General features: G+C 39.5%; 2 protein-coding genes and 1 long non-coding RNA gene across 7 annotated transcripts in view; 1 reads left to right on the forward strand and 2 right to left on the reverse strand.

Moving 5' to 3' along the window:
- Positions 1–16: 16 nt before the first annotated feature.
- Positions 17–22,115, forward strand: LOC132343636 (uncharacterized). Its single transcript, XR_009492564.1, has 3 exons — positions 17–267; positions 20,922–21,137; positions 21,372–22,115. It is a non-coding gene; the product is annotated as an uncharacterized lncRNA (long non-coding RNA).
- Positions 1,013–18,190, reverse strand: ZSCAN16 (zinc finger and SCAN domain containing 16). 2 transcript variants are annotated; one of them, XM_024983537.2, is made up of 4 exons: positions 18,140–18,190; positions 16,915–17,384; positions 15,297–15,435; positions 1,013–7,947 (listed from the first exon to the last, which is right to left on the reverse strand). In XM_024983537.2, the coding sequence occupies exons 2-4, from the start codon at positions 17,299–17,301 to the stop codon at positions 7,934–7,936; spliced, it is 540 nt and encodes a 179-aa protein (XP_024839305.1). In that variant the 5' UTR covers positions 17,302–17,384; positions 18,140–18,190; the 3' UTR covers positions 1,013–7,933. The 2 variants fall into 2 exon arrangements, with proteins under 2 accessions (XP_024839305.1, NP_001029583.1); NM_001034411.1 differs by lacking the exon at positions 1,013–7,947 and adding an exon at positions 10,855–11,508.
- Positions 21,802–27,211, reverse strand: part of LOC112443783 (zinc finger protein 239) — a 9,107-nt gene continuing 3,697 nt past the window's right edge. For all 4 annotated transcript variants that reach the window (XM_024983930.2, XM_024983933.2, XM_024983932.2 and 1 more), the window contains exon 3: positions 21,802–26,325. In XM_024983930.2, coding sequence (XP_024839698.1) covers positions 25,301–26,325 — 1,025 coding nt within the window. In that variant the 3' untranslated portion in view covers positions 21,802–25,300. The remainder of the gene's footprint in view (positions 26,326–27,211) is intronic.

Raw genomic sequence — 27,211 nt, forward strand, 5'->3', positions numbered from 1 at the left:
CGAACGCTAGGCCTCGCTGTCTTTTTGCGTCTACGCGTCGCAGGATTGCGCGCGGCTCTAAGGCGCCGGGAAAGTTGTGATAAATAACGGACTGTGGCGTCACTTCCGCCTCGCGCACTGGGGCCAACGACCCTGCTCCGCACACTCGCTGGGGACGTAAAGGTCCCCCGGAGAGCTGATCCGAGGGCTTGCGGAGGCCAGGGCTGGGAGCAGGCGGTAGCTGGGGTAGCGGTGGAGGATGCACGTCAAGGATCCTTATGATGCTAAGTAACTAGACTTGCGTTTGGCCGGGTTAGATATCCCTGCACTTTATTGTTCTCTCTCCATAAACATATCCAACCCTCCCACGTAGACTGCAAATTTCTTGAGGAATTCCAGTTTATCATGGTTCATAGAAAATATGAATTCTTTCGAGTCTTTACATATGTTCCACCCTTTCCTATTTTAATGAACTACAGTCTCTTACAAAATCTGCTTTGCAGTTTAGCTTTTTTAGTACTGAGTTAAGTTTAGGATTAACTTTAGGGGACTTCCCTGGTGGTTCAGACGGTAAAAGCATCTGCCTACAATTCAGGAGACTTGGGTTCAATCCCTGGGTTGGGAAGATCCCCTGGAGAAGGAAATGGCAACCCATTCCAGTATTCTTGCCTGGAAAATTCCATGGACGGAGGAGCCTGGCAGGCTACAGCCCATGGGGTCGCAAAGAGTCAGACACGACTGAGCGACTTCATTTAAGTTTAGGATTATGACGTAATCTATGACATAAACTTAAGTTGTAGACCCTATTTCCAATACCACAAATTTAGAAAAACCCAAATTCAAATCCATGTTCTTTCCTTATACACCCTTACAATTTTAACTTTTTAGACTACATAGGATTTGGGGGCGGTGGTTGTGGATGCTGGCCTAAAAAATCAAACAGCCAATTATTTTAACAGCAAAATGGGTTTGTGCAGGAAAAGCAGAGAATTGCTATTTGGGTCACGCAAAGCGTGGTGTTTCAGAGGCAAGATCAAGAAACAAAGGGAAGATCAACTTTATTAGTTTGGGGGAGGGCTGTCTTGAATAAAAGTTCGCTGGAGAAGAAGGAGGTTATGGCCGTTTCTTATTAGCTTCAAGCGGTGGTCAGTGCATTGCCACTGGGGCAGGGAGGGCTCTTCTTAAAAGCAGGTGATGAAATTCCCTTGTGAAAAATGTCCTCTCGTATCAGAAGAAAAGTTATATTCTTGTCATAAATAAGTTGTGACAGACAGACTTTTATACAAAGAATTCCATATAAGCGGAAACGGACCTTGTTAAATATTTATTTTCCTTATTCTTACTGGTTATGCAGGCTGTAATACTAGTACATGGGTGAGAACTCTCCTTCAGGGCTTCCTGACTCCATTGTCTTACTTTTGTTGCTGTTTTGGTCCCCCGTTTTTATTCCTTTAACATTTTTTTCTAACTATCCATTTATGCTGGGTTTTCAGGTGCCCCTCCAATCTTCATCTTAATTTTCCCTCCTTATCTGATCCTGCTGATAGCCACCACCACCAATGTTTCTATCCAGTCTCCAACCTTAACTTAAAAATATCTTGTCTGTCCTCAAGACTAAGCCTTAGTAGTTTTGATTTGCTTGTAAGAGTTTTGTCAGCTAATCATCACAATAAAACAAATAACAATAAACACAGAAGTTACAGTGTTTCAACTCTTTCAAAACACTTTGGTTATTTCATAGTTTTTGCTTCCCACCAGAGATGAAAACTGAAAATAACTGTCAACAGATTAGAACTATGCTGTTTCGTTTTTACATTAAAAAACAATTTTTTAAAATAAAAGTTGTACACATAGGTAGTAGAAATGAAATAGTGTTGTAACCTAAGCAAAGATTTCTCATAAGGCACTAATAATAACAGATAAAATTGCTAAATTTGACTTCATCAAAATTTAAATTTTCTGCTCAGCAAAAAGCACCATTTAGAAATGAAAAATGGAATGGAAAATATTTAGGATGGAAATATTCCATTTAGAATGGAAAATATTTTTTCAATACATATTTCTGACAACTGGTATTCAGAATATATAAAGAACTCTTACAGCTCAATCATAAGAAAACAATGGTAAATAGGCAAAAGTTATGGACACACACTTTACCAAAGAAGATATATGAATTATCAATAAGTTCATGAAAAGGTACTCAAAATCATTATTCATCAAGGGAATATAAAATTAAGACCACCACACATCGATTGAGTTCAGCTCAGTTGCTCCTTCTCCTCCTGCCCCCAATCCCTCCCAGCATCAGAGTCTTTTCCAATGAGTCAACATCCATTAGAATGACTAAAATGAAAATGACTGACAATACTGAGTGCTAAAAAGGATATAGGACAGCAAGGAAATCCAACCAGTCCATCCTAAAGGAAATCAGTCCTGAATATTCATTGGAAGGACTGATGCTGAAGCTGAAACTCCAATACTTTGGCCACCTGATGTGAAGAACTGACTCATTGGAAAAGACACTGAAGAAAGATTGAAGGTAGGAGAAGGGGACAACAGAGGATGAGATGGTTGGACGGCATCACTGACTCAATGGACATGAGTTTGAGTAAACTCCAGGAGTTGGTGATGGACAGGGAGGGCTGGCATGCTGCAGTCCATGGGGTCGCAAAGAGTCAGACACGACTGAGCAACTAAACTGAAGTGAGGATATGAAGCAACTGAACTCTTATACACTGCTAGTGAGAATGTAAAATGGTACAACTAGTTTGAAAAATAGCAATTTTTAATAAAGTTAAATAATGCCTACATTATAGCCCAGTAATTTCACCCCTGGGTGTTTTTACCTAAGACATAAAACCATAAGTCCATAGCAGCTTTATTCATAATTCATAATTATTCATAGTAGGCCCAAATTAGTTCATCAAAAGGAGAACAGAAAATCAAATACTGTTATGATCATACAACAGAAACTAAACTGATCATACAGTCAGAAACTGAAAGCAGCTACTGATAGATAAGGCTTTCCTGGTGGCTCAGATGGTAAAGAATCTGCCTGCAATGAGGGAGACCTGGGTTTAATCCCTGGGTTGGGAAGATCCCTTGGAGGAGGGCGTAGCAACCCACTCCAGTATTCTTGTCTGGACAATCCCCATGGAAAGAGGAGCCTGGTGGGCTATAGTCCAAGGGGTCACAAAGAGTCAGATACAACTCAGCAACTAAGTACAGCACTGATAGATGAACAACATGGATAAATCCAAAAATATTTGTTATGTTGGTTTATTTCTTTTTTTGGAGCAATGGACCAAAAAAAGTAGAACAACAGACAAAGGCAGATAGACCTTCCATTAGTCCAACACTCCTAAAGGAACCCTCCTCATCCTTCCTTTTGAGCCCTCTTGGCTTCCCTATTTTATACTTCCAGGCTCCTCCTTTTGGTTATACCCAGTGCAAAGTAGGGCTTGTACCCACCACCAATAAATGAAAGGGAATTCCATTGGGCATATACTCAAGGCTGAGTGACAATTATGTTATATGACAGTAAGTTCTGTTGTTTATGTCTTCCCATAATTCTATCTGTTATAATCAGATGCAGAATATTCATGAATCCTTAATTGGCTCCTAATGTCCTAAGGTTTCTCAAGAGGCAGGTCAGGTGGTCTGGTATTCCCATCTCTTTCAGAATTTTCCACAGTTTTTTGTGATCCACACAGTCAAAGGCTTTGGCATAGTCAATAAAGCAGAAATAGATGTTTTTCTGGAACTCTCTTGCTTTTTCCATGATCCAGCAGATGTTGGCAATTTGATCTCTGGTTCCTCTGCCTTTTCTAAAACCAGCTTGAACATCTGGAAGTTCACGGTTCATGTATTGCTGTGGCCTGGCTTGGAGAATTTTGAGCATTACTTTACTAGCGTGTGAGATGAGTGCAATCGTGCGGTAGTTTGAGCATTCTTTGGCATTGGCTTTTTTGGGATTGGAATGAAAACAGAGCTTTTCCAGTCCTGTGGCCACTGCTGAGTTTTCCAAATTTGCTGACTTATTGAGTGCAGCACTTTCACAGTATCATCTTTCAGGATTTGAAATAGCTCAACTGGAATGCCATCACCTCCACTAGCTTTGTTCATAGAGATACTTTCTAAGGCCCACTTGACTTCACATTCCAGGATGTCTGGCTCTAGGTGAGTGATCACACCATCATGATTATCTTGGTCGTGACAGAACTGGACATGGAACAACAGACTGGTTCCAAATAGGAAAAGGAGTACGTCAAGGCTGTATATTGTCACCCTGCTTATTTAACTTATATGCAGAGTACATCATGAGAAACACTGGGCTGGAAGAAGCACAAGCTGGCATCAAGATTGCCGGGAGAAATATCAACAACCTCAGATATGCAGATGACACCACCCTTATGGCAGAAAGTGAAGAGGAACTAAAAAGCCTCTTGATGAAAGTGAAAGAGGAGAGTGAAAAAGTTGGCTTAAAGCTCAACATTCAGAAAAATAAGATCATGGCATCTGGTCCCATCACTTCATGGCAAATCGATGGGGAAACAGTGTCAGACTTTATTTTTTGGGGCTCCAAAATCACTGCAGATGGTGATTGCAGCCATGAAATTAAAAGACGCTTATTCCTTGGAAGGAAAGTTATGACCAACCTACATAGCATATTCAAAAGCAGAGACATTACCTTGCCAACAAAGGTCTGTCTAGTCAAGGCTATGGTTTTTCCAGTAGTCATGTATGGATGTGAGAATTGGACTGTGAAGAAAGCTGAGCTCCGAAGAATTGATGCTTTTGAACTGTGTTGGAGAAGACTCTTGAGAGTCCCTTGGACTGCAAGGAGATCCAACCAGTCCATTGTAAAGGAGATCAGCCCTGGGTGTTCTTTGGAAGGAATGATGCTAAAGCTGAAACTCCAGTACTTTGGCCACCTCATGCGAAGAGTTGACTCATTGGAAAAGACGCTGATGCTGGGAGGGATTGGGGGCAGGAGGAAAAGGGGACTACAGCGGATGAGATGGCTGGATGGCATCACCGACTTGATAGATGTTGAGTTTGAGTGAATTCCGGGAGTTGGTGATGGACAGGGAGGTCTGGCGTGTTGCGATTCATGGGGTCGCAAAGAGTCCGACCTGACTGAGAGACTGAACTGAACTGAATGGCCTAAGGTTACTTGGGGAAGTCTCTGGTCATTTGTATCCACTGTGTACCTAGGACCCATGTACAGGAGTTGAAATGTCTCTGTGGTTATTTTGTAGCATATCTGTGAACTCTCCTGGATGTGTCTGGGATGGAGTTTAGAGATCAAATTGCATCCCTTTCAGCCAGGCCTCCCCTCCAGTTACTCATGTCTAACTTCCTACCTATCATGTTGAATAAAAGTAGCCTTGTGTGAGCATTTAAGTAAAATTAATATCAAGATTAATATCTGTGGTGACAGAAGATAAAAAAATGTTTATTATGGGTTGGCGTTGTAGTTACATGGTTGCACATATTATAAAAATTCATTGAGTTGCACATCTGATTTGTGGATTTTGCTAATAAAAAGACATTTTAAAAAAGTAAATAAAATTAATAGTACTCTGAGGCTTACGGTGTGATAAACACAAGGCCTCACTCTTCCCTTTTGTTATCAATATCTATTCCCCAGAGGCAACCACTTTAACTCCTTCCGTTTACTTTTTTATTAACCTCCACATTTAAAAATAACATAACACTACCATTTCTTGAATTTTTCAGGTACAGATATATTATCTATTGACTATGAAAAATAAACTTTTAACCCTTTTAAATCACTACTAGAATTAGTCACACCAGGGTTTAGAACATATTTTAAACTTCCTGAGTCACTAGGTCCAACAGCAATGAAAGACCCACCAGAACACAAAAAAATGTTAAGACTCTGGTCACTCATACTTTCCTTGTTTGTATAAGCAGATGACATGTTTCTAATAAGACTCCAAACATTTTCCACACCTAGGGCCTCAAGGTGTTCCTGCATGTTCCATAGTTGCTCTACATTTCAGTTTCAGAAGCATCACTTCATATAGTGTACGGAATAGCATATTCTCAAATATTTTGGTCTCATGACTCCTTTTATATTCTTAAAAACTAGTGAGGACTCCAAAGAGTTTGTTTACATGGGTCATATAAAACAAGATTTTGCTGTGTTGGAAATTAAAGCTGAGGAATTAAAGTTTTTCTTTAAAGTAACAGTAAGGTACCCATTACATGTTAGGTAACATATTTTATGTTACTTTAATATTTTATGAAGTTTATCTGTATTTTCCAAAAAAGTAAAAGGGGTGGAATCATTTGACATTTCTGCAAATCTCTTTAATGTCTGACTTAATAGAAGATGGCTTGATTCTATCTGCTATTTCACTCAGTATCACACTTTTGCTCATACTGACCCTTCTGGTAGAAGTACATTTCTTACTACTCTGCACTTAACTAAACTCTGTCCATTCTTCAAGGTCTGGCTCAGATTTTACTTTAATCAGAAAGCCTTCTCTAGGAATCCAAAAATGAGGTGTGTAAAACAGCGAAAATGAGAGAAGGTACGGAATAGAAGAACATTACTTATTTCAAGTTCATGTTGGAAAGATGACCTACTTCCTTTCCCTCTCAAGAACCCACTTAAATGACGGAGTTCTTGGATCCCTCAGACAGTTCTCCGCTTCCTCCACCCGGGGTCCTAAGCTCCTTCCCTGGCCACCCTCAGTGCTTCTGGATCCGGGAAAGACCGGCCCCTTTCCTCGCGCTCTCACGAGTCCTGGCCACTTCCGGTAGCTAAAGGTTCCAGAGCTCCCGGGGCCGGCTTCTGCGGCCAGGTAAACGGCACTGTGAGCTGGGCCCAGTGCCAGGGGCTGGAAACAGCCGGGAGACGAGGGCTGGCGGGTGAGTGCCCAAGTGAGGGCGACGCGGATGATGTTCTCCGTCGGGTGGGACCGTCCGGGCTGGAATTGGGTTAGGTATTTAAGGAGCAGTTCAGAATTAGGGTAATTGTTAGCATTACGGGAAAACACATACACAACAGCAACAGTTGCTGCAGTGAATTCATGAAGATAAAATACCACTCAACTAGTTTAAGCAGCTTTGAGGGGAAGAAATGCTGAACATGATGCATTTTGATGAACAAAAAGACTTAACAATAGTTAAGAATACTTAAGTATTATTGGCCTAGCCTAATACTAACAGTATTTACTATGTGCAGGTACTGTTCTAAACCCAAGACATTTGGTCCCTTGTGTAATTCCTACTTTTTGAGGTAGACAGCATGTTACCACTGTTTTACAGATGGGGGATATGAGGCACAGAAAATGGATATGCCTAGGTCATATAATTAGAAACAGGAAAAGCAAAGATTCATACCCAGGCAGTCTTCTCTTAACCTCTGCTCTACTGCCTTTCACTGATAACCTGATTTTACCAGTTTAGGAAATGTGCAATCCAGAAGAAAGTTTGTACTGAGACATGTTATTATAGCAGTGTTCTGAATCAGGTTTGTTGACAATTTCTGTCTAGACAAAGAGCTTAACAAAGGGTGCCTTCCACAGAGAGTTTTAAGGAGAAAAGTATACAGATTTTCATTTCACAAATTAATTAGGCCCCTACACAATTTCAGAGTCCTTTTTCCTGTTCCATTTCTCTCTAGATTCTTCTCTGTTCTTATTTTGTTTCTACTAAGTTAAATCATTTGAAATTGCTGATATTTGACTGTACAAAAATGGAATTTCAAATGTTTAACCCAGTATTTAAACATCTTCTTGTGTGAGAATTTAGGGGGTGTATACCATTTTCTTTTAGCAAATTGTTCTGGCTTTATCTCCAAAATATACCTTGAATCTGTTTATTTCTCTTCATGTCCACTTTGGTCAGTGCCACTGCCTTCTCTCATCTGGGTTACTGCAGTAGGCTCTTGACTGGTTTTCTTACTTCTTCTCTTTCCTCACTCTTGGTTCCCTAAAGGGCCAGAAGGGTTTTTTAAAAAGATAAATCAGATCATGTCTTTCCCTTCCAGTGGTGCCCCATGCTTAGAATACATATCCCCTGCTCACCTCTTTAGCCTAACTTTATACCACATTTCTTATAAGCTAGTGCTTTAGACCCAGTGACTTTCTTTCATTTCCTGTAAACACATCAGATTCATTCCTACCATACAGGCTGTATTAGTTATTCGCTTTTCCTGGCATGGTCTTCTGCAGAACTTCCCAAGGCTGGACATTTATATTTCAGTTAAAATGTCAGCTGTCCGGAAAAGCCTTTTCTGATTACTTGTAGTAGTCAGTCACTCTGTTTCAGTTCATTGTTATATATTCCACATACCATTAATGCTCTTTGATATGTCTTGTCTCCCTTTACTGTAATGTAGGCTTATATAAGTAGGGATCTTATCTTGCTATAGCCCCAATACCTAGAAGAGAGGGTTGGAACACAGCATGCACTAAGCAAATACTTATTAGATTAACGAATAAAAAGAAATAGGTATAGTCTTTGGCACAGCAGAACTTAGCTGTACAGAATTGAGGTGGTTTGGAATACAGTAGTGAATTGGACCTGCCCTGAGAATGAGATCTTGATCAATGTTTTCCAATAAATAGGAATGTAATGTGATCCACCTATGTAATTTTAAGTTTTCTAGTAGCCACATTAAAAATGTTAAAAGACAGATGAAATTAATTTTATTATATTTTATTTAAACCAGTATGTCCAAAATATTATTTTAAAATCTAAACTTATAAATGAAAGTTAATACCTTTTTTCATTCTAAGTCTTTGAAAGCCAGTGTTTACACTTATTACACATCTCAATTGTTATTAAATTTTCATTGGAACTACTTGATCTATATTGAGATGGCATAAAATTCAGTGGAAAAAATAGATTCCTATACACAAATTACTCTAAACATACTTAAAGGTTTTCCAATATCTGAATTGAGTATCAGTTTTTAAATTTAAATTAAAGTGAAAAAAAATTTAGTTCCTCAGTTGCATAGCCATCTTTCAAGTGCTAAATAGCCACATGTACGTAGTGGCTAATGTATTGGACAGCACAGATAGTTAAAGGATAAAATGTCTGTTCATTGTTGGGTCAAAAGGGGCAAAGGAGAGGGTAGTATCAGAAGTATGGTAGAGGGAAGAAGGTCTAGAAAAATGCAATTGTAAGCTCTTTATACAGGTCATATTTGAGGACAGATTCCTCTGATGCTCAAAACTAAGTGAGGTATGGCTTCCTAAAGTAGACTACTTTAGCATGTGTGCTGCATAGATTTTAGGTATTCTGGGAATCATTTTGTGGGGTAGAAAAATGGTCTAGCAGTGCTGGTCATATATATTTCTAAATTGAATCTTATATGATGTGGGACAGTCATGGAAATCAGATTATTTTCCTACACAGCAGTGATTCTTCAACTAGGCTGGTGGGGTAGGGGAAAGGTTTTGCCTTTCAGGGAATATTTGCATCTCTTAAGAAGTTTTTGCTTGTCACAAGTTGGGGCTGCTGGTGGCCTCTAGGGGTAGAGGCCAGGCAAACTGCTAAACATCCCATAGTGCAGAGACAAATTCACAAGGAATCGTCTGGGTGAAAATGTCAGTAAAACCAAGGTTGAGAAACTGTGCTCTAGAGGATTTGAGTAAGAAAGACTTAGAGATCTATTCTTTTAGAACCTTAATCTCTCTTGCGATATTACTAAGAGGAGAACAGGTTGTTTTGAAGCATTTCAAAGTTTCTAGTAGGTTTTCACTGTTGATGGACTTTTTGGTTAGACTATAAATAATTTCATGCTCAGGATGAGACTGTGGACTCAATAAAGATAACATAAATAACATGTGCATGTATGACTCAATGACCTTGGGATAAGCTATCTGTTCACCTTTGCATGACTTGTGACATGTGCCCCACTGTTTCAAATATAATTGATGTCAATATTAGAATTGTCACCCTTTTCTCTTCCCCATCACCATCTCTTATCTTTGTTCCTTTCCTTATACCTTTATTCCTTTTTTATCATTCTCTTTTCATTCCATCCCTTTCTGTTCTATCTTGTTTCCTCTCTCTTCACCAATGCCTATGCATACCTCTGACATCTCCTCCTCCCCAACCGTCAACCATTTCTTCCCTTCATAGCTATTGCTTCCCCATTCAGAATCACCAGTTTAACCACCACCCCCACCTGTGTCTGAAAGAACTGTCCCCATATTCCCTTTAGGTGCCTCTTAACTGTCACTGTCTGTTCTACTAGTTCATGAAAACTACAAGTTCTTGCCTCCCTCCAAAAATGATGGGAGAAGTGATACATGTTTCACAACAATTTGAGAAACTGCCTTCCATGTTTAGGGTTCTTTTAGAAGAGGTGCCATCATTCCACGATGGCTTTCTGCTAGAACCCAGTGATTCTGGATTACAGTGTCTAACATATAACATCTTCATTTCCAGAAACTGTGGCTGTGATTGGACTCAGAGCTCTTCTTTCCAAATGGTTGTCTCCTCATCAATTTTTTGTGGGTTTCTACAGACTTACTAGGGCACTGACTAATCCTTCATGGTACTAACAACTTAGATCTCCTTTAATACCATGCCTCCTTTGCCTTATGGCAGCAGTTATCTCAGGTCCCACTGGACTTTCTTTTATTCCCACTATCACTCCAGGCTGTCTCTGCCCTGAAATCTTTCTGTACCTCCCTGACTCTTATCCTTGCCCTCTGGTCAAGATCAGATGTAGACACTGTGGTAACAATCTGGAATCAGCAACAGACTGAAAAAGGGTAGCATGGTCTCAATGCTCCAAACTACTTTTCACGTTAAGACTTTGAGGGTGTACAACTCTAAGACAAATTTAGAAATAAAAGGAAATTTTACTCAGGTAGATTCTTTGGTGCCAGAGAAATTTTTAATGATGATTGAAGCTTTGCCTACATTTAGGATACTCAAGGTCTCCAAGGTAGATTTCTCTGATAACTAATTTGGCCTGAGTGGCTAAAGAACTTTTGTTACTTACACCATATTAGTAGAGTTTATTTGCTGTATGAATTCTTTGATGTCTAATAAGGGCTGAACTTACACGGAAGGGCCTCCCACACTCATCACATTCGTAGGGTTTTTCACCTGTGTGGATTCTCTGATGCTGAATGAGACCTGTGCGCCCACTGAAATCTTTCCCACATTCTTTACATTTATAGGGTTTCACCCCAGTGTGTACTCTATGATGTCCAATGAGATGTGAGCGTTGAATGAAAGATTTTCCACATTCATCACATTTATAGGGCTTTTCTCCAGTGTGTGTTCTCCTGTGTTTACTAAGGTCTGAGCTATGACTGAAACTTTTTCCACAGTCATCACATTTATAGCATCTTCTTTTCCTCTGTTGCCACTTGAAAATGCCCTCACTTTCAAAAGCATCTTTGGATTCAGGATACTGAAGAATATCTTTGTTAAGTCTGTCATTTATCTTCCCAAAGAATTCCATGTCTTTGGATTTATCTTCCTTCTGGGACAACTCTTCAGTGTTAGTCTTGGTTTCATCACCTGTAACAAATGTACAGTATACAAATAGGTCCTATTCTAGGTTTGAGAAGCAAGAAACCCATGGAATAAAGAACATGTAAATATTAAAAATATGTTATAAAAATGAAAAATCACATACAATGCACAAATTAGATAAATGGCACCATCAAAACATATATGGGCAATATAGGGAAGAAATTTACAAAGAGGCCACTAAGAATGACATCAGAATTATTATTTGGGAATAAACTAGGAGGAAAAGAAAAAGCAAAAATGTGGACAAGGCAATCATGTGCAAACGCAGAGTGGTAAATGGGAACTCCAGATATACCAATGATAATTAAGAAGGATAAACAGATTAGAAAACAAAGAAGGTGAGGGAGGTACTTTGGGAGAAATTTAAGGAGTCTGAAACATAGGTAGTAAGTGGGAGTAAAACCAAGTAAAAGTGATTGGAGAGGGTAATGGGATGAGGGATTTGAGAGGAATGTACTGAGTAGGAACTATCGAGGGAGCAGTGTGCATAAATAATAGCTAAAAGCGGAGAGAAAACATGGTCAGGATAAATAGAGGGAGGAAGATAAGCAGGAAGTGACAGTAGATGGTCTGGCATATGTTCTGGGTTGAATCCTTTCTTCTGAAACTGATGTCCTCGCTATCATCTCGTCTTGTCTAAATCCTAGCTTGGTGGTTCTCAAACTTTATTGTGCATCAGAATCATCTGGATGGCTTAACAAAACAGATCGCTGGGCTCCCTACCACCAGGGCTTCTGATCTGATAAGGCTGGAGTGCAGCCCAGGAATTTGCAGTTCTTGGTATGATAGATACTGCTGGTCTAGAGACCACACTTTGAGAGCCACTGACCTACCTATTATTCAAGGTCCATCTCAAATGCTGTCTCCTCCAGGAAGTCTTCCCTAACCTCCTAAATTGGATGTGCTCTTTTCCCTCTTCCTGATCCCATATCCTCAATCCCAAGCTTAGCATGGAACTTGACACACAGCAAGTAGTCAATAAATTTTATAAGTAAGTAGGTGTTTTAATGATTTGGAGGGGGTAATCCTATGTGGTCTAATGTTGGATGTCATCTGTTTGGTTATGCTGAAACCTCCATCTCAACAGGTCTAGGAATCCCAACTGTGCAATAATCATTTAATCACATGGTTTACAGTGGTCCACTCGGCACGACGGGAGAAACAGCAAGAACTACCAGAACATTTCAGTGCCTGGGCTGGGTATGGAAAACACTGGCTCTGGACTGAGTGAACTCCACTTTTCACTGTCATCACAATATCCTCTTGCTACCAAATCTTCCTCAAATTTTACCTTCTTCTTTACAATACATATTTTTAATCAGGCAATAGATTTTTTTTTTTTTAAGTTTGATTATTTGCTCTAAAATAATATTGTTTTGGAATCTAAATACCATTTTATCTCTGGCTAGAATAAAAGGACTGGATTAGAGCCAGAAGGTCAAGATTTCAGTCCTGGCTCTACTGAAAACTCTTTAAATGTTGGCAGATCATAACCATTTGGTTCCATATCATCTCTGTACCCTCCTCCTTACCTATTGTTTGATTAGATGAGGAAATGTATGATAAAGCATGTGGAAAATTATAATATGTGGCAGAAGTATTTCTAAGTTAGTAGGTTAATGATCATTAAACAAATCATGGAAATTAGAGATAACACCATACCATTAAGAAAGTGTTTTCAAACATCAACACCTTGGCTCAGTTGCTGCTTTTACATACTGGAGGCACTGACAGTTGGTTTTTGGTGGCTTACTGATGAAGATGAGTTTTTTTTTTTTTTTTTTAAAAGAACACAAAGAGTTTGCACCTGTGGTCAGTTACTACCTTCAGAGGAATCTACCAGTCTTTAGGATGAATCTCTCTCCCATGACTTCAAGAAAAGTCTGGAGAAAATCCCTCACCAAGACTTCAAAAGAATTACAAAAAAATATATAGGGTTAGCAATTCAAATTATAACCCTCTCCATTATATCTGCAATTAAACAATGTAAAGAAAATTGTATGGAAACTGTCAAATGTGAACTTTACTCATCTCAGGGACCTGCAGTTTACTTGGCCAACTGGAGTTTCAGGGCTCTGTTGATGTATCTTTTCCAATTGCCAGCTAATCCCAGTCTAATATGATATAAGGTGATCCTGTTTCAGAGACAAGATTAGGACTATTTCATTTTTGCATCTTCTGCCAGGGCTATTCTTCCAATTTTATTTTGGTACATCCATGAATTGCCTTATCACTCCAGATGAGCCCAGTCCTGCTGGTCACTGGGATGAGGATATGTCCATAAAAATCATCTGATTACCATATGTACAACTTGGTTGACAGTATAGAGGGAAAGGACAAGGTTAAATGCTGAGTGAAGTGAAACAGGAACAAAGTTAGGGAGACTATCACTTCTACCAGAGAGTCAGTGTTGTGGGTTAATAGCATATCCAAAAAGTTTCCTTTGAAATACCTGACAATGTGTTAGAAAGAACTGCAAGACACTCAGTTCTCCAAGTTCTCTCATATATGAAGATAATTCTGTATTAAATGACCTCACTTATAATTCCAAGTTATGTTTACAGAGGTGAGTTTCATTATCCTAGTCAACAGATAATATTCATAATCTTGCTGATATGGATAGAATGAAAATTTTAAAACAAGATCCTGCATAAAAAGGTCTATTTAATAATAAATTTATTTTAAAAGACACTGGCTTTATTGGGTTATTACTATGATGGTTTTAAAATATTGTTCTGGACTAGTAGGCAGGAGCCCCAGCTCTCCCTGTGACTCCTATGGAAACTTGGAAAAGTCATAGCCACTGTGGGTATATCTGTTCAACTGTAAAATGAGGATTTGGACCAGATATTATATTATTTTAATAAAGTTGAGAGGCATTTCTTCAAATGTATTTCCTGTGATTTCTACAGGGTTTGTGTGTGTGTGTGTGTGTGATAGTTGTTTTGTTCTTCCCTTGTCTGTTTTTTGGTGGGGAGCCTGGTTGGGGGGTATATAGATTTAAAAAGTTGCCAGGGTGGTACTTTAGAAAAAAGTCATATTCACACTGTTCAATGCAGACAAAATGGACTTCCCTAAGAATCCACAGGCCTCACAGGATAGCTAGATTTCATGAGGCATCTTTCAGCTGATTAGAATTAGAAAATACAATTCATATTTTAACTGCATAGTATTCCCTTGAAATGGAATATTTTGGTAGCAGCACATACGTAAACCTCTACAATTTTAGGTATAGTAAGTGTGTATTTTTCTGGACTTACACTAATGAGAAGCAGAGTGAAACTGTCCAGAAGTATTTGTATAAAAACATAAGGAAAGACCATCTAGAATTTAAAGTTTTGCACAGACAAGCCATTAATCATCATAATAATAACCTGTGTTATACACAATAGAATTTAGCATGTTGACATGTTAATTATTATTGTGTACTATTTTATAAGTACATGTCCTGTCATCTCCCAAAGGTGAGGAGAGAAACTTATTATATGGCTTCTTACAGAACATAAGTGAAGATTCCATAAAGTTAAGCTTACTAAAGCTTATTAAAATGGTCTGAATCTTTCAGCTTCTACCTCCTGAAACTCCTGCCCATAAGACTCATTAAAAAATAGCACCTAAGTCTAATGATAAGGTCAAGGGAGGAAGGGAGATAAAATCTTCCACAATGAAGTGAAGAACAAGCAGAAAAACTTAAAAAGGAGAAGAAGAAAATGAAGAAGCTCATCTCTAAGGAACCAGCTCTTCCTTCATATATACAAACGCCTGTACGTTACCATTCCTTTGGGCCTCCCCAGATTTCTGCTCCTGACAGGTCTTCTTGGGATGAAGCTGGATAGTCAATGACTCATGTGGCCTTCTCAAGGGGGCCAACTTGTCCAAAAGTGTGTCCTGTCTTTCTGAATTGCCTGGAACCTGGGAAAAATGAAGTATGTTTGGTGTGTAAAGTAGATTTTGTGAAAGAACAGAAAGAACTTCAGAGCTAGATCAGAAGAAGCATGTGCCAGGAACCAGGGCCACAGAAAAGAGGACAAATTATCATTTAACTGCAAATGGCAATAATGACTAAAAACGAGACAGAGGCTAATCTACACTTCAGGACACTGGAGAGTAAAATTCAGTGTCTCTAACAGTGATCTGCAGAGGCCCAGAATCATAGTCTTGGGACTTGAGATACCTTAAATATCATTGAACTCAACTTCCACCAAATGGGGGCATTCCTTCTATAACTAGGAGAAGGAAATGGCAACCCACTCCAGTACTCTTGCCTGGAAAATCCCATGGATGGAGGAGCCTGGTTGGCTACAGTCCATGGGGTCGCGAAGAGTCGGACACGACTGAGTGACTTCACTTTCACTTTTCACTCTCATGCATTGGAGAAGGAAATGGCAACCCACTCCAGTGTTCTTGCCTGGAGAATCCCAGGGAGAGAGGAGCCTGGTGGGCTGCTGTCTATGGGGTTGCACAGGATCGGACACGACTGAAGCAACTTAGCAGCAGCAGCAGCTTCTATAACTGTGTGGTCCAGGATGATAGCCACTAGTCAAATGTGGTTACTGAGCACCTGAAATATAGCTAATACAAATTGAGATATGTAAAATACATACACATTTTGAAAACTGAAAAAAAAGAATGTAAAATACCTCATGTTTAATATTGATTGCATGATTACATATTTTTGGTAAATATATTTCACAAATGTGGCTACTAAAAATTTAAATTACATATATGCTCATATTTAATTACCATATATTAAATGTATATTTAATTATAGGTATTAAATGTGAATGGGTCACAGACAGTGCTGTTCTGCAATATCCTTGTTATCTACTTGAACCCCTCCTCGAAGGGGAGTTTTTTATTACAAGGTAGCCTATTTTATGTATGTGTTGTGCTTAGTCGCTCAGTCATGTCCCACTGTTTGCTACCCCGTGGACTGTAGCCCACCAGGCATCTCTGTCCATGGGGATTCTCCAGGCAAGAATACTGGAGTGGGTTGCCATGCCATCCTCCAGAGAATCTTCCCAACTCAGGGACTGAACCCAGGTCTCTCCTGCATTGCAGGCAGATTCTTTACCATCTGAGCCACCAGGGAAGCATTTTGTGTATAGGTAACCATGAATATTAGAAAATTCTTTGTTTTCCTCTGACACCTATTTGCCTTCCTATAGCTTCTCACTGATCCTAGCCTTCCAAACTGACAGAATTGGCCTAGTGTCTCTTTTTACTCAGTCACACTTTAGTTATTTGACACGGGTAGTGCCAGTCCCTAAGCCTTGTTCTTCCCTAGGGTAACATATTAAAATATTTTCAGGTATTCTTGCATATGCCTTTTGCCTCCGCTGGGTGCATATACCCTGAAAACTCACAGGCAAATGATTACCGCCTTCCCACCTGCTTTCGAGGTTCATCAAGCTCTCTCTCCAGATCCTCCAGCACAATCACCGCCTCCTCTCCAGTCTCTGGATGGTGTGCCTGCACCCATGCTTGCAGGTCCCTGGGGAGAATGCTCAGGAATTGTTCAAGCACCAGCAGGTCTAAAATCTGCTCTTTTGTGTGGCATTCTGGCCTCAGCCACTGGCGGCAAAGGTCCCAGAGCTGGATAAGAGCTTCACGGGGTCCAGGTGCATCCCGATAGCAGAGCTTCCTGAAGTGTTGCCTGAAGAGTTCCCTTCTGTGAGGACTGGACTTTTGTGAGATGGAGTCCTGTCCCCTGTAATGGTCTTCTGCTTTAACTATTAGAAGTCTTTTTTGTTCTTCAAGTTCCAGAAATGTGGTCATTCTGGGCTGTTTTTCAGGAGATTAATCCTCTATCTGGGACTGAGTCAAGGGGAATCTCTCAGAATCTTGTCTCAGAGAAAAACCTATTGCCATAGAGAAATGACAATAACTGCTGTGAACACAAACACTAATAAAAGGAAGCTACCAGAACTGAGTAAACAATCTGTTGCTCAGTCATGTCCGACTCTTTTCAACCCCATGGACTGTAGCCCACCAGGCTCTTCTGTCCATGAGATTCTCCCGGCAAGAATACTGGAGTGGGTTGCCATTCCCTTCTCCAGGGGATCTTCCCTACCAAGGGATTGAACCTGGGTCTCCTGCATTGCAGGCAAATACTTTACCGTCTGAGCCACCAGAGAAGCCCAAACAGTCTGATATGAGGCTGTAAATAAGAACACTGAAGCAGGAGCATGAATTTGAATCTGGGCTGTCGTGTAATTTAAAGCAAGTTACTAGATCCTCATCTGTAAAAATTCTCAGGTTTCTCATAGGGTTGATGTGTAAATAAGTAGGCAAAGCCCTTGGCCTGGCAGCAAGCATTGAGTAAACGCTGAGTATTTGTTAAGAGGCTTTTTCATTCCACAACCTGAGGTGGACCGGTCTGTAGGATTCAGTGGTTGTGGGGGTACATGCTCCAATTTAGGAAGAGGGTTATAAGAGTACCCTCGCAGAGCAGCTCACAATCAGTGTTCCCCTTTAGCTCGGTCCTCCGGGCATGTAAGCCCTAGTCCTCCCTCGTAGCTGTTTGAAGAGGCAGCCTGGAAGGGGGAGGTGTGGGGAGGGGGTTGCTGCCTACAACTGTGCCCTGTCCCCTCCTCAGGAGCCGGGAGAGACTCACCTCACGCTTGGAGAACAGCTAGCGTTCTTTGGGGCGGCACGAACAAGGACTGACTGACCAATCGACGCTCCGCTGCTTTCAGCCAGGCACTTCCGGGCCGCTCTAGGAAGCCTCGCCTCGGTGGAGCTAGTCAGTTCTAGCTCGCGGAGGACCCCACTTGTGAACATTTGATTTATGGGACTTCAGCGCTGGCTGAAGTTTTCTTTGCTTTAAAAAAAAAAAAAAAATTCCCTCTCAAATTTTTTGACTCAATTATTAAACAATATGAATATGTAATGCATTCACAGGGGTCAATATTTATAAAGAATTATGACCTATAGTGGAAACGAATCTGAAAAATAATATGTGTGTGTGTATATATATATATATATATATGTAAATAACTGAATCACTGCTATACACCTAAAATTAATACATTGTAAATTACACACACACACACACACACACACACACACACACACACACACACACGGTAGCAGTTCTGCAACTTTTTTTCCTTCTAATTGATTCTGGATTTTGTACATAAAAGACTTCTTTCATTTTGCTCTTTTTTCTTTTAAAGAAAAATAATCACATAGGGTTCAACTATGCCATAATTTATTAATAATGACCCTGTTGGTGGTTATGTAGGTTGTTTTCTTTTTCAATAAATTACTCTGCACATAACTTCTTGTGTATAAGGGTATATCCATAGTATATATTTCTAGAGCTAAGGATTTACTAGAGCACAGAGTTGGAGCATTTGTATTTTTGTTACTGCCAAATTACTAATCTTGGAACCCACTTGTGATGTTAACCTATACTTGTCAACATAATGTTACAAAATATTTTGATCTTTACTAATATGATGGGTAAGAAAGCTTAGGTGTTTTTTTTCCTTCTTCTCTTTCTTTCACAAATATTGCTTATTCACCTACCACACCAGGCAATGTTCTGCAAGCTGGAACTTTAGTTTAAAGCAGAACAATGCCTTTGACTTCATGGAAGTTATAATTGGGGGGGTGGGGGTGGGGCGGCAGAAAGGATGGGGAGTGAGGCAGGCAATAAACAAGAAAAATATATTGTTAGCTGGTAGATGTTAGTACTCAGGAGAAAATAAAGAAAATATGGAGTTTGGGATGAGAATGAAGTAGTAATGCAATTCTAATAGGGTGGTCACCAAGGACCTCACCAGTACACTGACTTCTGAGCAAAGACTCAGGAAGATGAGTAAATGAGCCATCAGAGGCAAAGGTGTTTCTGGGAGAGGGTTAGAAAATGCAAAGGCTGAGAGTGAACTGTGTTTGAAATAATCTAAGAACAGGAAGGAGATTTCTGTGTCTGGAGCTAAAGGAACAAAAGGGTGTTGGGAGTAAAGAGAGAGAAATGTGATTGTCGGTGAGTCTAAGGATATTACTTTGTACTCCAAAAGGAGAAGCCATTCAGAATTTCTGAGCAGAGGAGTAGCATGATCAGACTTAGGCATTAAAAAGATTTCTCTGCCTGCTGTCTTAAAGATGAACTTGTAAGTGTGAAACTACTGCTACCTTGGAGTGGGGAAGTGTGGCATAAAGACCCTAAAGACATAACTGAAAAGTCACGAAGAGAAAGATAAATAGAACTGGTGATGTAAAAATTTAGAATTTTTGAATGGGGGAAAAAAAACCCCTAAAATATAAGCTCAGTGTGTGTGTGTACACACACACACATATATATATAAATATAATATGCCACACATCTCAAAAGACACAGGGCTGATTTTCCTAATAAGCAAAGATCCCTGAGAAAGAAAAGAAAACAAGCCAATAGAAAAATTGGCAAAGGACATAAGTCAGCATTTTTAGAACAGTTTTTGATCGACAACAATGACTGTTAAAATGTATTCAAAATTGATAAAGAATTTACATTAAAACAATGAGATTTCTAAAATCCTGAAGATTATGAAAGACAAAGATTGATAATATTCAATATTGAGAAGTATGTGGAAATAGAGGCACTGTCAGTTGTATATTTTTGGAAGGCAAGAGCTGTTAAAATTAGTATGTCCATACCTCTTGATCCAGCAACTTAGCTTTGAATTATCCATATAAAATAGTTTTACAAATGTTTGAACATGTACACAAACATTTTTTATATTGGAAAACCCAAACATCTAACATTTGGGAATTTTAATTTCTACATGCTCAATCATTTTTAAAAGTAAAAACTACAAGATGCTAAAGGCATATGAGTAAACAAACAGTATATGATCTGATCATTTTTGTAAAATAATCATCTTAAATGTGTTCTCAATGATTATCACTTGGGATAAACTTACAGAGAACCAGCACTTTTTTTTAATACACTATATTTAATTTTTTTATAAAAGCCTAATACTAGTGTAAACAGAAAAAGATAATTTTTTAAAACCTTATTTTTCACAACTTACAAATAATTTTCCTGTTTGCAGTATCTCTTTTCTCTGAAACTCTTTGTCTGATAAGTTATTCTGTAAAAGAACGTAACTCCTTTAAGATGAAAATCAGATCCAACTTCCCTGTGCTTCTGAAGGGTAAATATAAGTAATCAAGTAAACCTAGGTGGAACATTTAGAAAGGGTGTAAAATGAATTATCAGGTAAGCTTTATAAAATTTAGACAAAGGATAACCCTTGCTCTGCATAATATGTCTCGCATAGCCAATTGAGCAAGTAGAAAACCTAGAAAATGCTTAAGTATTTTTGTTTCCCCTTCAGTGCATGACAGACTATTAGCATGTCTCTCCTTCCTTATTTAATGTTTGTTCTATCAAATTCTTTTACCAGGTTTTCAAACACAAACCTCACCTCAGGCCATGAACTTCCTGAGTAGGTCTGAGTATTCTTCAGATACCCCTGGCTTCAGTCACTCGTCAGCTTCAGAGAATCAACTCACCAGTCCTTTGGAGCACTGGCTGTGGTTGAGTGGTTGAACACCAAAATGAGGCTTCCATCCATTGTCACCGATATCCTGTTAAAATCCTGTCTCTGCTGTTGGCTTAGGTATGTCCTTCCTCTATTGGGATAAAGCCTCTCTGACCTCTTTACCAAGACATAAGCAGACAGTTTGTGTATGACAAGGAGAGCCTTCCCTCTTCCCCCTCTAGTTTATCTCCCAGAAAGACTAACAAACAAAACAAAGCAAAATAAAAACCCAGAGAAAACAATAGTTGACAACTAAAAAAAAATCAGTACTTGGTAGATATATACACTCACTTGCTTTCACTGTTTAAACAGAAACAAAATGAACTAAGAATTCAACTCAAGAAATCAGAAAAAGAATGAGGAAGAAACCCCGAAGGAAAAGGTTAGAGAAGAAATCAAGATAAAAGGAGAAGTAAATGAATTAGAAAATAGAAAAAAGTCATGTTAATAAATAAATCTAAGAATGAAATCATTGTAAACAAGCCCATAAAAACAACAAACCCATGGTAAATCCAACTGAGAGAAAAATTATCAATGTTTCCTCATCAGATAATATCAGTATCTCCTCATCAAATAATAGCAGGTGAGGAAATAAGTATGCTACTGAAATTTTTAAAAATCTTAATGAAAAACCATTAGTTCCAAAATTCATTCAAGAAATTTATAAATACTAAATAACTGAAACAAACAAACAAACACAAACACAAACACAAAACTATTAAAGAATCATCTCCAGGAAGGCTCAGATATTCTGTAGCACTTTAATTTTTTAAAAGTTTACAGGTATAGATGAATTCTAACTTTTCCATTTGGAATATAGAAGAAATAGAAAGAAAAGGAATCTATTTTCATCACCTATATGCAGTTACTGTTGACATTTTGTTGTCATTTACTTCCAATTTTTGCTATTTTAAATGTTTAAAATAGTTGTGTGATCTTATTCTATAAACATTTTAGTAGGCTGCTTAACTGTAATAAAACTTTTCATTTAAAAAATTATATGTAGACATTGTTTGAGATATAATAGTGCTTATAGAAGAGATGGAAAGTTTACATGAGATATATAATAAGGTGCCTGGTACAGTGTCTGGGACACTGGCGTTCAACAAATGGTAGCTACTATCGTTACAGTTTGTGAAGGGCTTTTCCTTTTCCAGATATTATTTAATTCATAATGGGTATTACTCTCAACATGCTTTTTCCTCCTTAATGGAATAGGCAAGCCTGGAGGCAGTAGGAGTGTTAAGTGGCAAGATCCTGGATATTGTCTGAAAATAGAGTCAAGATAATGATTTGTGGTTGGTCAGGTGAGGGAGAGGGGCTCCCCTGGTGGCTCAGAGCTAAAGAATCAGCCTGCCAATGCAGGAGATGCAGGTTTGACCCCTGAACTGGGATGATCCTCTGGAGAAATGGCAATCCACTCCAGAATTACTGCCTGGAAAAACCCCAGAGACGAGAGCAGCCTGGCAGGTTACAGTCCATGGGGTCCCAAAGACTTGGATACGACTTAGTGACTGAACAACAATGCATCCCAGAGAGGCCAAGTATTTATTATTGGTCTTCAAGAGAATCCTTCTGCTTTGTTGGTTTTGCTAAGAAAGTACAGTCCAGGCTGAGCAGAGTTCAACAAGTTGGGGCTTAGAGTGTGGTAAAGAAAAGAGAAGTGTCTCGTGTCTCATATCTCAGAGACCCACACAGGGCCAGGATCCTGAGTGATTCATAAAGACATTAGTGAATACAGGTTCAGTTCTTTCATATGAGGGATTTGGCCTACATGGCATGGAAATAAAGGATTGATTATTACTCTAAAGTCACTGGGAGATCCATGATCAAAGCAAGTACACCAGCCTCTGCAAATCCTCAATCTCCCCTTCATGTTTCTTTACAGATTGCTTTTTCACTTATGTTTTCACTGCTTCCATTTCCTGTTTGAAATTTTTGTAAAGTCTCTGACCTTTCCTCTTTTCCCGTAACTTCTCTTTGCTGCTTTCCTTCTCTCAGTTTATCCCTGTCTTTTCCTTTAACTGCTTTTTCTTTTCACCCCTCCCCACTTGCCCATTCAGACCTTAACCCACTGCTTTCCCACAGCTGCTTCTATTACTGAATGCTTCACATTTCAACAGTTCTCTTCCCCAAATGATCTCTACTTTTGGACCTGCATTTTTTCAGTTTTTCACTTAAATGTCGATTCTCTTCATATGTGTTTTTGTTTTTCATCTCACCTGATTAACTGGTCTCTAAGAATTTGGTTTGTTGTTTTTGTTGTTCAGTCGCTCAGTTGTGCCTGACTCTGCGACCCCATGGGCTGCAGCACACAAGGCCTCTCTGTCTTTTACCATCTCCTGGAGCTTGCTCAAACTCATGTCCATTGAGTCGGTGAAGACATCCAACCATCTCATCCTGTCATCCCCTTCTCCTCCTGCCTTCAATCTTTCCCAGCATCAGGGTCTTTTCTGAGTCAGCTCTTTGCATCAGGTGGCCAAAATAGTGGAGTTTCAGTATCAGTCCTTCCAATGAATATTCAGGGGTGATTTCCTTTAGGATTGACTGGTTTGATCTCCTTGCAGTCCAAGGGACTCTTACAAGAGTCTTCTCCAACACCACAGTTCAAAAGCATCATCAATTCTTCGGCACTCAGCCTTCCTTATGGTCCAACTCTTACATCCATACATGACTACTGGAAAAACCATAGCTTTGACTAGACGGACCTTTGTCAGCAAAGTAATGTCTCTGCTTTTTTATATGCTGTCTAGGTTTGTGATAGCTTTTCTTTAGAAGCTATGATTATTGACTTTCAATAGATTACCTATGCCGCTGCTGCTAAGTTGCTTCAGTTGTGTCCAACTCTGTGCGACTCCATAGACGGCAGCCCACCAGGCCCCGCTGTCCCTGGGATTCTCCAGGCAAGAACGCTGGAGTGGGTTGCCATTTCCTCCTCCAATGCGTGAAAGTGAAAAGTGAAAGTGAAGTTGCTCAGTCGTGTTTGATTCTTAGTGACCCCATGGACTGCAGCCTACCAGGCTCCTCCGTCCATGGCAGGAGAAGCATTTTCATTTCCTCTGTCCATTTTCTAGGCAAGAGTACTGGAGTGGGTTGCCATTGCCTTCTCTGAGATTACCTATAAATTCTATCTAAAGAAAAATTTAAAGTGGCTTTCCTCTACCTTCAGGTGCTCAAAAGTTACATTTTAAAATTTATTATTTAATCTAAATCTTCAAACTGTTAGCAGAAAATCTTCAGAGAAATCTTATTTGGGAGGCCAATATATAAAACTAATTAAAGTGAAGCTGTTTTGTTGGTAAGGGACCTAGAGCCCTGAAGCCTCCTTGAGAAACCCTTAAGGCAGTGGTAGGGGTCACACAGGCAAAATGAATGAAGGGAGGTATGTAAGACAGTAGGAAGCTGTGCGGCAGTGGGGACCATGTCTCGCTAGACAATAGTCAGCTTTAGTCAATTGTTCTCACATGGGAATCTGGTGCCTGTGTTGCCACATCATGCATTTTTCTAAGAGAATCTGGAAAGTCAGATTTTATGTAAAATCTCTTTAAGTAGTGGCAATAATTTTATATTACCAAGAGATAATCATACTTTGTGAGAAAAATCCATGCACAGGCTAAATAGAACTCATTGGCTTGTTTGCTCTCTCTGGTTTAAGATGTGAAAGGTCACTGGGAAATTGCAAGATAAATCTTGCTCCACCACCCCTAACCTATCCTACCCATGCAAGTCATAGTTCATTCTAATATCACAAAATGGCTTTTGTAGTACACAATATTTTTAGTGTATATAATTCATAGGCTAATACATTTTATCAAGCTAACCAAAAACTCATTTTTTTTAAAGTGTAGATCAGATATTAATTCTAAATTCATACTTTAGCCAAAAAAAAGGGGAAGAATGGAAAGGGAAGGAGAAAAGAAACAGTAGTAATCTCTAAAATCTCGTTATATGTCTAACAGAACATTTAGATTGCTGGAGCCACTTGCTTCAGAGAAGAAAAGTTTCAGAATAATGAAATGAACCCTTCCAATGTCCTAGTTCATCACATGATGTGCTTAGTGGCAGAACATCAGTGTCTTGTTTGGTAAACCGTCAGGTGCTTGTCTATTGCAGCTTCTATAAGTATTTCCGAGTGACTGCTGAAATTGAATAGTGATCACAGAGTTCCCTACATCTAGCTGTGCTTTTTTGATGTCCCATAGGAATGAGCGTAGATGGAAAATTCTACATAACTCTGGACATTACCAGGGCTTCTCTTCAGTGTGGATTTGCTGATGTACAATGAGGTGTGAGCTCTGCCGGAAAGCTTTTCCACACACATGGCATTCATATGGCTTCTCTCCAGTGTGGATTCTTCGGTGTCCCAGAAGATGCGAGCTATAGCCGAAAGCTTTCCCACACACATCACACTCATAGGGCCTCTCTCCACTGTGCATTCTCTGGTGTCCAACAAGAGCTGAACTATGACTGAAAGCCTTTCCACACTCATCACATTCATATGGTTTCTCCCCACTGTGGCTTCTCTGGTGATGGAAGAGGCCTGAGCTCTGGCTGAAGCTTTTCCCACACTCATTACACTGGTATGGCTTCTCTCCAGTATGAACTCTCTGATGTTGTATCAGATGTGAGCTCAGACAGAAAGCTTTCCCACAGTCGTTGCACTGGTATGGCTTCTCTCCTGTGTGGGTCCTCTGGTGTCGAATAAGGCCCGAGTTGTAATGAAAAGCTTTCCCACAGTCATTACACTGGTATGGTTTCTCTTCTGTGTGGGTCCTCTGGTGTCGAATAAGGCCTGCGCTGTAATGAAAAGCTTTCCCACACTCATTACATTGGAAAGGTTTTTCTCCAGAGTGGATCCTTTGATGCTGAACAAGATGTGCCCTGTAATAAAAGCCTTTCTCACACTCATTACACTGATGTGGTTTTAACTGGCTATGTATTCTCTGATGGTCAGTAAGCTGTGAGCTCTGAATGAAAGTTTTGCCACATACATTACACGAATAGGATCTCTCTCCAGGGTGGATTCTTTTATGTCTAATGAGGCTTGACTTTAGAGTGAATCTTTTCCCACATTCATCACACTTGTATTTCCTCTCATTTGAAGTGTTTCTCTGATATCTTTCCATCCATCCTTTATGTTCTTGGGTTTCTCCACATTCAAAAGCCTCTCCATTGATTTGGTCTGATAACTTTTCTTGGGATTCCGTATCTACAGTAAGTTCCTGCTTTATATCCAGTTCTTCTTTCTTTATTCTTATCATATCACCTGAAGTAAAAAACACGGTATTCAAATGTCACTGAAATATATAGGAAATAAAATGAAACATTTATTAGACATACACAGCTTCAATATACTAACAAAATGATTTCACAACATTTGAAGAGGAAATTGGGAGATGGCAAAGGAAGATTAGCAGCCACTGGATGGGGAGGGAGTGATTCAAGAAAAGAGTGGAGAAAAATCAGGGAGGATGAAGAAGGATCCAATGAATAATCACTGTAAACAGTAGAAGAAGATCTCAGATAAGAGTGGGTTCATCAGGGAGGCCACAAGTTGGGTAGAGAGGGATGAAAGAGCAGAAACTGTGGCAGTAACAAAACAAGACAGGAAGCCAGCAGTGGCAGGTATCAAGATGAAACCATGAAACAACTTTGTGCAGAGCGTGCTGAGGAATAATGGGAAGACCTTTAGGAATATTAAAACACGAGAGATCAGCCAAAGAGAAGTATCACACATCCAAACATGCAGAACAAGGAGATTAGACTTTAGACACACAGGGTAAAAGAGACAGAAATTGCTTTAGCTCCCAGAGACATTATTACTCTTCTTACAAAGAACACTGGAATCTGTCAAACCTGAAACTACACTCTATGGGTTATTTGAGACTGAGATTCTCAAGAAAACAGCACTAACACAGAGAAGGTTCTTTAGCAGACCCTAGCCTCCCATCTGACCTTATCTAAGGAAAGCATGATCCCATAATTCCTTTGCCTGTCTTTACTACAGAAGTTCCTCTGAGTAGAGTCCCAACAACCCCTACTCTTTCAGGGTGAGAGATGTGGCCACTTCCTCAATGATCAATAGTTTCTGAAAAATAGGTGAGAGATTATCCCATTCAAGCCATGTTCTCCCTGCAGTAATCACATTTTTA

This window comes from Bos taurus, chromosome 23 (genome assembly GCF_002263795.3).
Source record: "Bos taurus isolate L1 Dominette 01449 registration number 42190680 breed Hereford chromosome 23, ARS-UCD2.0, whole genome shotgun sequence".
NCBI classification, from domain to species: Eukaryota; Metazoa; Chordata; class Mammalia; order Artiodactyla; family Bovidae; genus Bos; species Bos taurus.

What these genes read in the sequence shown, in the direction of transcription:
- ZSCAN16 (NM_001034411.1), bottom strand. Translation starts at nt 17,301, where the DNA reads ATGACCACATTTCTGGAACTTGAAGAACAAAAAAGACTTCTAATAGTT. An exon ending in TTGATGAACCTCGAAAGCAG is followed by an intron (nt 15,436 to 16,914) that starts GTGGGAAGGCGG and finishes CATTTTTCCCAG; the next exon opens with GTTCCAGGCAATTCAGAAAG. An exon ending in TGGGGAGGCCCAAAGGAATG is followed by an intron (nt 11,509 to 15,296) that starts GTAACGTACAGG and finishes CATTTGTTACAG; the next exon opens with GTGATGAAACCAAGACTAAC.